General features: G+C 35.0%; 1 protein-coding gene across 2 annotated transcripts in view; it reads left to right on the plus strand.

Moving 5' to 3' along the window:
- The window catches only part of LOC113232191, a 97,448-nt gene that overhangs the window by 54,204 nt on the left and 30,678 nt on the right, over positions 1 to 12,566 (plus strand). For both annotated transcript variants that reach the window (XM_026466835.1, XM_026466834.1), the window contains exons 2-3: positions 5,836 to 5,926; positions 10,297 to 10,793. In XM_026466835.1, the coding sequence (XP_026322620.1) occupies positions 5,836 to 5,926; positions 10,297 to 10,793 (588 nt within the window). The remainder of the gene's footprint in view (positions 1 to 5,835; positions 5,927 to 10,296; positions 10,794 to 12,566) is intronic.

The raw sequence follows: 12,566 nt of genomic DNA on the forward strand, positions 1-12,566 counted from the left end.
CTATGTAATTTGTTATACTGTAATGTAAGGTAATAATAAATTTAAAAAATAGTATGTTCTGTGGTCATTTGCACTCGTACTAAACACAAGTTTAGGTAGCAGTAGGCCTCCTTGTGAACGAGTTCGTCCAGGGAAGTACTGCCACCTTACCTATTCTGCCGCCAAGCAGTAATGTGAGCATTACTGCGTTCCGGTTTAGAAGGGTGAGGGTGCTGGTGAAATTACAGGCACATGGGACTTGTCAAATTATGACTCAGGCTGAGGGACGCAGTGGCAGTGCCCCTCGGATCTTTGCGATTTAAAGCTCTGAGTGGCACTGCAACTGTTATGGACAGACGTAGCTTACCATCATGCGCACGACTGGTTCGTCCCGTCATTTGATATTTTAAAAAATAAGTTAACCTAAGTTAGTCAAAAAAGTGATTATTGGACCTGTAAAGAGTCCGAAACGTCGGTTTGTTTGAAAAAACAAATATACGCGATTTAAATCCGGAAAAATAGTTTCATTTCCTAAAAAATTGAAGTTTGATTGTCTGACTTATTTGTATATTTGTGGTGACCCTACACAGAATGCCTTATCAGACACAACAATTCACACAATAAACTCGTGCGCTCTTGAAACTGGGAATGATTCCTATGACGCAGAGTAACATGATATTATAAATACGTATTAATTTTATTAGTAACGTCGTATCTATTATTGACGTAGGAATTTGCAACTTTTTTTTCTTCTTTGTAATTTATTGGATGCCAGAAACCACATTCAAGTAATCTTGTAAGAAATACACTAAAAAAATCAACCGGACTTTAATGGAACCAATTAGATTTGGTAATTGAATCAATCACAACATGATTACATTCATTACCTGTTTAAAATTCTTGCTCACAACGCTTGAACGTATTAGAGTAATTTTCAGGATAGGTTTTTCTACCTAATTTCGATGGCAATTACTTCAATATTCTAAAGTATTATCACGAAGTATTATTTATATTCGAGTGTAGTATCCTAAAATATTATTTAACATTTCACGATAGTACATGTGAATACTTATTTATAAAAATAGCCACCGAAATTAGGTAAACTAACCTGATAATTATCCATTAAATGCAACGGCAATCATTGAAGTAATGTTAATTAATCATGTTGTGATTGATTCAATCAAGAACTGTGATTCTTTCCATTAAGCTTCACTTTATAAGAATTAATTTAGCGTACCATCCGGACCATATTGACCTAAACGCTCGCCTGAGAGGAGACCCGTGCCCAGCAGTGGGATGTGTAAATAGGTTGATGATGATGATGACGATGATTAGGTATTTAACTTCAAATTTTAAATACAATATAAACAGAATTCATTTTAATAATATTCTAATAATAAATTTCTAGATCCAAAATGATCAGTTCTAATCATATTTACAAGGAGACATTTCCTTGTATGGATAGCATCCGTAAACAAAATCGAAGACACAAAGATCAATTTACGGTCGCTACAGTACCTAAAGCTCCCACGTGCTGTACTTACAGGACAACATTGTTTTGTAAAAAAACACTAAACATTCAATTTGTAAACAAAACGTTCACCTGCTAATTCATAAGCCACCCCTACATATCGATGACAGCCACCAAGGTTGACTGAACAATGCCATTAAAATAGACCCATTTAGAAAAAACTTTTATTTTACATAAAATGTTTGTAACAAAAGCTCAATTTATATTTGTCGAACGCTAAAGCTAATTTTCGTTAAAATCGTGTGAAAACCCCGATGTGACCATTGAACTGTGACAATGCATCTGTCCTGTGAATAATTTTTGATTTTCGAACCAGGTGTTTTATTGTAGCTGCATCGGAATAGTTACTTTCAGTAACTATTAAATTGATATCGATAATAAAAACTTTGTATTACTTTAATTCTTTTTGTAGCAGTAGAGGTCCTTGTGATAGAGTTCATCCAGGGAAAGTAGTGTCGCCTTCACATTTCAGCCGACAATCAGTAATGTAAACATTACTGCGTTCCGGTTTTGAAGGGTAAGGGCGCTGGTAAAATTACAGACAGAACAAACCAACGTTTCGGGTCCTTTACGGGTCCCAGTCAACCGTGACCATGGGACACGTAAAGGGCCCGAAACGTTGGTTTGTTTGAAAAAACAAATATACGCGATTTAAATAGGTTCATTTCCCATAAAATACATTTTCATAAATGTAATGTGACGCTAGTGTACGTCTCAAAGATACTTTGGGGTCCAGATTGTAAATTGCCCTAACCGCACGTTTCTGCAGGGCAAAGATTCTGTTGATATCGGCGGCATTACCCCAAAGCAAAATGCCGTCTGTCATTAAACTGTGAAAGTAGCTGAAATAAACCAATTTAGCGGTGCCCCCGCTGCAAAAGTTTTAATATTATCTGAGTCTGAATAATTTCTCACAATGTGTATACATTTAGATGTCCACAGGGCCTTAGAAGATTAAACTAGGAAATTTAAAGTCGTTGGTACATGCCGCCACAGGTATACGACCTGCCTACTTTTTAATTGAGAATTTCTCATTGACTACCCATCACTCTTGTCATAGCATGACATAAGTCGCACAACAAAAAACTAAATATTAGACTTTCTGACAATTGAAATGACACAACAGACAAAAGTTACTCTTCATACGCATTATCTTATCAATTATTCTTTAAAATAATCGACAATTTGATTAACTATGCATTGAAAATTAACACAAGTAAACAATAGAAAAACCTGATCGGTTTCAAACGAATAATGCTGTAAAATAGACAATGGCAATTTAGCTGATCGCAAATAACACATGTGCAGTCATGTCGTTTACCTTTCCTTTCACTCTGTGATTTATTCTGCTGCGATTTCAATGTCAGTGACTGTGGACTAGGGATGCATTTTTCAGCTACGGTACATTCTTTTTTTTAAATGACGATGTGTGATTATTGTCTATTCTCGTCTGAATCTTTAGAATTAACTGCCTTAGTGGCCGAACGGTTACCATGCCGAACTGTCACGCAGAGTCTCAAGTTCGATTCCTGTGCCGGGAGAAATATTTGTATGGCCTACATTTATTTCTCCCGTGAGTTTGGATGTAACTTGTGGTTGTCTATGTGTGTACCCATGGCACTCTACAGGATTTCCCTAGTGCGGGGCTATGTTGAGTCTGTGCGTTGTTATTATAATCATCGTCATAAACCTATTTTTATAGCAGTAGAGCCTTGAGAAAAAGTTCGTTCAGGGAGCTACTGCCACCTTATCTATTTCTGCCGCCAAGCAATAACGTGAGCATACTACGTTTGGGTTTCAAAGGGTAAGGTTGCTGGTGCAATTACAAGCACATCAGGGTGACAGGCGCAGTGGCAGTGTACTCAGTAGAGTACCACGTCAAGACTTGACTTGCGCGAAAGCGACATGAGATCTATGCGATTTTAAGTTCTGAATGGCACTGGAACTGCTATGGACACCAGCACCAGGCGGACCACTTTTTTGTCCTGTCACTTAGTGTGATATTTTATTTATTTATTTATTTCGGGCATCCAACAGCTTATAATACAGTAACTTAAACACAAATACATTCAAATAAATTAACTTTTAACAAAAATTACTCCAATTACAGGATACCATAAATATTTTATTAGACTTACAAATTACCGCTTCTAATAAATTTTGATATGTTTATACTGCAAAAACTTGCTTAATAATAAGTATTTATATGACTGTGAAATGTGCATTAGTAGTAGTATTTCTCGATTCATTGTGTAGATTTATATTATGTATAAAAAAATGTATACGTCCCACTGCAGGACACAAGTATTCTCTCAGGCGAGGGTTTACGCTGGCACAATGCGGGTTAGGGACTTCACACGTTTTGCCAGGGGTGGCAAACCTTCTTCGACGTGCAGGTTTCCTAACGATGTTGTCCTTCACCGAACAGATCATGATAAATTTCAAATTAAATTTCGCACTCAGAGATGCGAGTTCCGATTCGAACCCAATAAAAAAAACAACCTTTCACTATGTCCTTTAAGGTATTTATTACGATAGTGATGAATACATTTTTTCATATATCATTACGTGATTGTCCTTAACTTAGTGAGTTTAGGCGAGACATATCAACTATGTGATTGTATACACGTTATACTTAACAATGGCGTTTAAGATAAAATAATCAAGCATCATCAGATTACACTGTACATGAGTACATAAAATATTTTGTACATATAAAACCAATTCCAAGAAGTATTAATATCATGTCATAATGGACTAGAACTTCATTTTGTCGCAACCCTATTGCGCATCTGCAAGGTGTTTTATGATGTCGTGATGCAAACGGATTTGAGTTGTAATTTAATGCAATTGATATTTTACAGCTGGTTTGTCACGCGTAATAGTATTTAGGTCTAACTTTGATTACGTTAATTTTGTCTACTGACATTTTTAAATGTTGCGTAATTAGAAAAGTGAAAGTAAGATCTGGCAGTATGGTTTAGACACCTTAGCCTATCCCGAAATAAGGTAATTATACTCCTACTGGTTTGTTATGTGAAAATGGTTTGCTTTACATTTTGCGATGAAGTTTGTGTTAGTTGAGATTGATTACTGAATTTAGATTGTACAGGTGTACAGTATTCTTTTCAGTATTATTTAATTTATTAGAAATGAACAACATTAAGCATACTTTCATGTTCAAAGTGTTTAACCCTTTGTATTTTCTTAAATACTACATAAGACTAATTTTTGTTACTTGTGATTTGCAATATGTCAAAGTAATGTCTCAAAAAAATATTGTCTGATAATTTTATAATAACATTCAATGAATGGATATTTGATTTTAAAACTTCTTTTTATCTTGAAGTTGGGAGTTGCAAAATATAGAGGGTATCAGTTGGGTTGAATCCCAATTGGCGGTGGATCAGTTCAGGGGATCAGACGGGAATGACCCCTAATTTGTGTCTAACAAATTTATGGACCCTGTTGTCTGAAATAAAGATAAATAATAAAAAATAGACTAAAAATAGGCTGGCCATCTAAAATAGTGGTATTATTGTCAAAGATTCCATAGAGGACGACACATTTTTTTGGTAGAAAATTATTCAGAAAACTCGAGTGGTTAAAAAGAAAATTGCCAAAAGGTTTTAGTTTATCTTGAAATATTATTATTTTGTCTGTATATCTTTCAGAGTAAACGGGGCGTTTATGGTTTTATCCACACACTTAACATAAACCCTCTATGATGTGTTCAAAAACCGCAAATTACGACCAGCTTAAAAATAAACTGTTTTGTTAGAACAAATTTTGTTGTGTAAATGTTATTATTACTTCATAATAATATCGAATTCGATTTAATTATTACGTTCAAATTTCGAACATCTCTGAAAAACAAAACAATTTGGTTGGACCTCAATTCTAATGTCAGTCGAGACGAAGTCTTATTCGAAATGAAATGTCAATAGCAAATAATTTTGACAATTTCACACGTTACTTGATATTGAACGACATCATGGTTGGGGCCGATTCGAGTTTGTCTATGAATTAAAAATAAAAACTACGGTTGTGTGACATGCGGGAAAAAAGTTTTTATTTGTCGCCATTTCGCCAGTCGTAACATGCGGTTCCTGAACACATCACAGAGAGCTTATGATATGTTTATAGTAATATGATAAAGCAGTGTATGTAACTGTACATAATTAGGCCTTAAAATACTCGTGACATGTTTTTATGAAACTCGTCTATCGGTTCGTTTCAAAAACCCACACTCATATTTTAATGACTTTCGTTATATAACAGTCACATAAACTACTATCAATTAATCGTTTTCTTTTTTGTTACAGGCCCAGGCTTGATAGACGAGTTGGAGGCGTTCATGGCCCCCGTCGGCGAGGGCTGCTACGGAACGCAGACTCTCGACACTCGCCGGCTTGGGTAAGTAATGGATCAACGTAACTAGTATTATACTAGATACTCTCAACACTATTTTTAATTAGCAGCAAACGATCATTCTCCGACTAGTGTTCACTACCTAATTTCGGTGGCAATTTTTATTATTTGTGTATTTAAATGACTTACAGCAGGCAAAAAAATCTAAACGATCATCTTTTTTAATGATTGATCCTCTTTCACTGAGACGTAAAATAAACTAAATCGATTGATATTTTAATCTGTTCTGAGTTACGCCAGAAATGTTTGATTTGTATAAATTCACTTTTATAGTTTTATGTTGGGCCTTTGAGGCCTAAGACAAATGCATTACAACAAAATTTAGATACTTATTTTTAAAAGTAATGTATAATAATACAATATGACCTAAAAATATGTTCGGAAACTCGAGAAAATTTCCATCTGAACTCTCCGGCCGTTGCCGCGGCGCGCTCGCTTCGCTCGGTCGGCTCGAGCTGTTTTTTCATATACATACCTAACCTACTGAATGGAGGGCGCAACGAAACAAGCAAGATTTATTAGGAGATCAACATCAAAAGTTATACTGGTTATGGAAAAGTTATCAATCGTTTAAAGAAAGGACCCATAATAGAGGATCAAATATTATTTTTGAATACCAAATACACAATAATAATATTACATAACAGTGTTACTTCGAATGGAGTTCAGTTATAAGTTATCCGTAGATGGACTAATATAGATGGAACAATTAATATACATAATATATATCAAACATAAAAAATATAGTTTATTTCAAATAAGTGCACATTTACATCAGATCAATTGTTTCTTTGAAGATCAAATATTATTATCACTTATTTAAGTATACGATTTTGTATCGTTCAATATTATTTAATATACGAGTACTGTACCGTGAAGTATTTTATCTACACACATATCATAAACTCTAGGTATAGTGTTCAAAAACCGCAAATTACGACCAGCATAAAGGTAAACTGTTTTGTTTGAACAAATTTATTATCTGTGAAAATGTTATAATTGCTTCATAATAACATCGAATTCGATGTTATTATTACATTCAAATTTCGAACATCTCTGAAAAACAAAATAATTTGATTGGACCTCAATCCTAATATCAGTCGAGATGAAGTTTTATTCGAAATGAAATGTCAAAGGCAAACAATTTTGACAATTTCACACGTTACTTGATATCGAACGATATGATAATTGGGGACGATTCTGGGTTGTCTATGAATTAAAAATAAAAACTACGTTTGTGTGACATGCGTGAGAAAAGTTTTTATTTGTCGCCATTTCGCCAGTCGTAACATGCGGTTCTTGAACACATCACAGATAGCTTATAATATGTGTGTATATAAAGCAGTGTATGTAACTGTTCAAAATTAGGCATTAAAACACTCGTGAAATGTTTTTATGAAACCCTCACTCGTATTTTAATGCCTTTCATTACTTAACAGTTATACGAACTACTAATTTAATAATTACGTAATAATATAATACAATTTTTAAATAATAAAAATTGCCACGGATTTTAGATAGTAACCGAGAATGACCGCAAAATGTTTCGTCCTTCGGTACAGGCAAGACGTCTAAACCATACTGCCAGAAATTAGATTATAGTTTTTCTTCAAAAATTTAATTTAAGTATAAAGCCATGTCTTCAGTATGAAATCCAAAGTAAAATTATGAATTCGAAAGTAACTCTATTGCGTTTTTACGCCTAAACCACTGAACCAATTGTAATGAATTTTGGTACAGAGATGGTTGGGACCTAGGAGAAGGATTTGAAAGGGGATGAAATTAGGGTTGAAGGCTTATATCGTAAAACTGTGATAATATAGTACTTAAAGTAGGCTACTAATAGTATGTTATAAGTTACGAAGCAAATTTTGAATTAGGTTGTGTTTGTTGCATGGTGAGAATATCTGTTTAATGCTAAGCTCGAATTCAAAACTTTCCCGTATACTAATACGGTTCATTTTGCTTCGGTTGAGCGGTAGGGACACTGGCTTTATTTCAGAATTTATTTTCTAACAAATGAATTTAAAGTAATTTGAAAAATGTATATCGTGTACTACACGTGTTCCATTAACTTCAGTTGATATTAAAAAAGTAATTGGTATATGTAAAGTACCTATTGAATGCAGCGGTTTTCTTGTAAAATTTCCAGGTTGTTTTTTTTTTCTATCCTGAAATTTTTAGAAATCTTGTTTTCACCTTAGAATAATAACGCATAGAATGATAGTTTCATATCAAACGAACTGTCACAAGTGAGGCAAAAATCAAATTCATGTAGGCTAGTTTTAGTATAGGTTAATTTTCGGTTTTAGAGAATATTTATATAAAAATACAAGTTGAAACGCGTTACTTCCTTGTGGAATGTGATGTTAGTATCTATTTTATGTTTGTCTGACGTATTTTTACACTCATTTACCGCACATTTCGTCATTTTTAGCTAAAATTCTTGAGCTGTTCGCGGTGCAAGTTGGCCTTGAGCACTGAAGGCCCGCCCGCTCGTGTAGGCCCATTGGGAGCGCTTCAATTTGCCTCACTTAGCGTGTGCGGACTAGGTTTCTATGCGTTATTATTCTAAGGTTTTCACCTTTCACACCGTATAGTAATGAGTATATATCCTCAAGTTTACTATATATTTTTTTCAAAGCGATTGATTCAACACTTTGACTGATATGAGGAATTAACTAAAGCCACTCTTAATATACACTCTTAAGCTGTAATAAGATAAGCGTTTATGTGAATGTTTTAATATAAATAACAGTATGAGGTGAAATAAATCAATGTTACAGGCATCTTATCGAACGGGGCTTTGGAATCCATTCTTCACACTTCTTTTCTCATTTGTAATGGTTTGAAGTTTAAACATCCGGACATTATTGTGTATTTTAATGTTTCAAGAGCTGCGCTAGGCCATTCTATTCTTATACTTACTCCGCTGCTAGTTCAGCAATACGAAGTTCTTTTTAGCAGAAATAAGTGCGTACATTATTACACTTTTATCTCACCTGATGGAAATGACGATGAAGTCTACGATGGAGCGTGCAGTAAATGCCTATTCATTCTCGCCTTGAAAAGGTCTAAGTTATAGGTACAGTCAGTGTTGGGTCATGGAAAAATTTCCATGTTGAAAAAATATTTTTCAAATATTTTAAATTTTTATTGAATTGATATTCAATTATTTTTTGTGAAATTACTCCACTGGTTTGTTGTAATCATTGATACAAAGATCGAACACTCAGAAAAAATCCAAAAAAATTTCAAAAAAAATCCTTCGATCCGGTCGGATTCGAACCGACGTCTTCTTTCGTACCGTGCCAGACGCTGTACCAACTAAGCCACGGAATGAACCAACGGACCCAACGAATTCTTCTATGTGCTTGCGTCGTGTCTTTGTATTTGGTTTTTCAACGACTTTTTCCAATATTTTTCCATATTTGACGTTGACACCTGTCAATGAAGTTACTGAACGAAAACGATGGAACCAACAACAAGCGGTGGTGGTGTGGTGTTGGAGGTTATTTTTCGCTGTTGTGAAATCATTTTGAATCTCGTTTTTTCTCTATGCGGCTTTTAGCTATACAAGTTTATTTTAAAATTCACGCTAAATAAAACTTCAAAACATAGTTCTAAACGTGAAACATAATATGGACCTTCCAAGTTATAATTTTCCAATTATTCGGGAATTTTTCCGGATAAATTTCCACTAAGTATTTGAAATATTTCGGAAAATTACCCAATAGTAGTTACAGTTAACTTGATATAGGTATAGCTTTTTCTGACCGGCTTAATGTGACCCCACACACGCACGCAAACGAACTTACACTCATATACTTACACGCACGCACACAATAAAACATATAATGTGTACTTCATATTTAATAACGTACTGTAATTGTTAAAAAATAGGCAAATGGCGGTGTCAATTGTTGTGAGGATACTAACTCCTGTAAAACAGGTTATACTTAGCTCAGGTGCCAGGGACTTTATGTCTATAGCGGGCTTTACACAGACACTCTATCGCGCGTGATATAGCATTCATATGCGTGTAAAGACTCATCAGTCGCGCTCTCCGACATGCGCGCAACAGTTTCGCGGTCTATCCTGAGCTATTAGTCTTTACACGGACGCTCTATTCGTTGTAACAAAAACGAACACGGACAATTGCGCGTGCAGGCTTTCCCGCGCGCAATCCTGTACGCTCCTGATCACGCGCGAAAGAGTGGTTATGTAAAGGGGGCTTATGTTATAGCTGCTTTATAACAATAAACATTATTATATATGTTATCCCGTGTCAACCAGTGTAGTGATTCCTTAAATGTGACAAATAACCATGTCTAATTATACAATTTCTCTTGCAGGGGCCACCAATTACCAGAAAGTCCACCGGACTCCGGATCAGAGAATCCTTACAGTCCGTCGGAAACCCACGTTCCCCACGCCATAGCAGTATCTCAAAGTGTACTTGGTTCCGACTACATGTTAGTCCACGACCACATGCCCACACACGAGATACTGCAACAAAATGGGGATTACATCTACGAAGAATTAAAATCAGATTCTATAGACCACGATGTCCTGAGAAGCAACCTAAATGATGTTGTAGTTCTACCACAGGATCCCAATATAGTTGAGCTAGGTATAAGAACTGTCAGACATGATCTTTTAGATCCGTATCAAAACAGATACAATCAAATGAGGGTAGAGATGCCTGATTTGGATCAGGGTATCATAAATCCTCAGTTGGTGTCGTTGGGACATGATGCCTTAACGCCTGTGTACACGAATCTTCAAGAGCCGAGTAGTAAAAAGAGGAAGCATTCGCAAGATGTGAATTCTCAAGTCAAATGTGAACCAGGTGAGTTTTGTTTGGGTGTTGTTTTTAGAAGAAAATTATATTATACACATTTTTAATAGAACTAGGTCGATGACCCCCAAAGTGGTCTGGTCTTCAATTATTTTTTATGGTGATGGGCGTTGTAATTTTTTTATCTTGCCCAAGTGGGCGGTGAGCCAAAAAGAGCATTAGAATCATTGACTTACAATTATATGGACGTCGGGTCCGCGCTAAAAAGAGTCCGAACTTCTAGGGCGTTAAAATCGTATACAGAGCGTCATTCACGCTTTAGTCTTCGTTTGTTCGACTGACAGCGAAGCAAGCAAAATTAGACAGTACTGCGATGACATTACAATTTAAATTCATCGTTTTAGCTTTTTCATATTCCTTTACATGTCACTACGTTTAAATAGGTTGACTTGGGACATTTTTTTCGTGGTTTTTGTATTAGACCCGTCGTCCATTTATTTGTAAGTCAATGTTAGAATCCATTAAATTTGTTCTTCTTTCTTTCTCCTTTTTTTGAAGTCGTTTAAAAAGTGGCAGTACTTCTCTGGTCGAACTCTTTCACAAGAATCTCTATAATGCTACAAAAACTATATTAAAAACTCTTTGAATACACGCAATAACGAACGGACCCGACGCTACAGGCGTTGAATATTGATATAAATGTAATAAGAGTCAACAATTATAATACAAGAATAAATTTTCCTTAATCCACGCTATGCAATAGATGCAGTTAAATGAATGGACGGTTAATTAACATGCAATTACGCTATCACTAACGTTTAACTGTGTTCTCGTTAATATTACATTTGCTACAACGGGAATTTGTGTAATACATTTTCATAACTCTATTATAGTGGGACAAGTAAAAATTATAGGTTAATCATTTGTTACATTTCGTCGACTAAAGGACAATGGCAAACTCTCATATGATTTTTTATTGACTTAATTTGTATGCGTCTGTTTATGAAAAGTATGTAAAAATATAGAGTCGAAATTCCTGAACAAATTTTGGTTTGGGTTTACTATTCTGAGAAAACAGGAATTAAAGATATTCCATAGGAAATGAAACTATTTTTCCGAATTTAAATCGCGTATATTGTTTTTTTTCAAACAACCGTGACCATGGGACCTGTAAAGGGCCCGAAATGTCGGGCCTAAGAACTTAAGAACTATGAACCTAAGAACTCGAAAAGATATTCCAGTTTGAAGTTTTGGAGGTTATCTGTTACGAATTGAATAAAATATATACGGTTATTATTATATCAAAATAAACTACAGAAGCCTTAAACAGAGTTAATAGAAGCTGAATGGTGCCGGGGCTTTGTGACGTGACGAAAGTTCAGAGGAAATTATTTTGTATACTGGTATGATCAAAAGGCATGAAGTTAAGCCATAACAAAAAACCTGAGTTATTTAAAAATATACCACTGAATATTGCACCGGTATCTCGGACACAAATAATTTTTTGTGAAACGTGCCTTTATTCCTGATTTTGAGCATTTTTTGTCAGTTTTATCATTTTCTCGTGAGGCATTTTGGAGAAGAAATTATCGACTTAATTATTTGCAATGAAGTAGTTAATATTTTATTAGCTTATTACAAATCGGTTGAATCAGTACATTTGATATTACGTAAACTAAATGTGGATCATAACAATGCTTTGGTACTGAAATTCTTTTTTAGGCGCCTAGATGTCGCTCAACGTTAAGAAACTAAGAAGCGAATTGTTGTAGATATTCCATTGACTTACAATTATATGGACGTCGGGTCCGCGCTAAAAAGTGT

The sequence above is a fragment of the Hyposmocoma kahamanoa genome, unplaced genomic scaffold (genome assembly GCF_003589595.1).
Source record: "Hyposmocoma kahamanoa isolate Upper Pololo Valley unplaced genomic scaffold, ASM358959v1 67, whole genome shotgun sequence".
NCBI lineage: Eukaryota > Metazoa > Arthropoda > Insecta > Lepidoptera > Cosmopterigidae > Hyposmocoma > Hyposmocoma kahamanoa.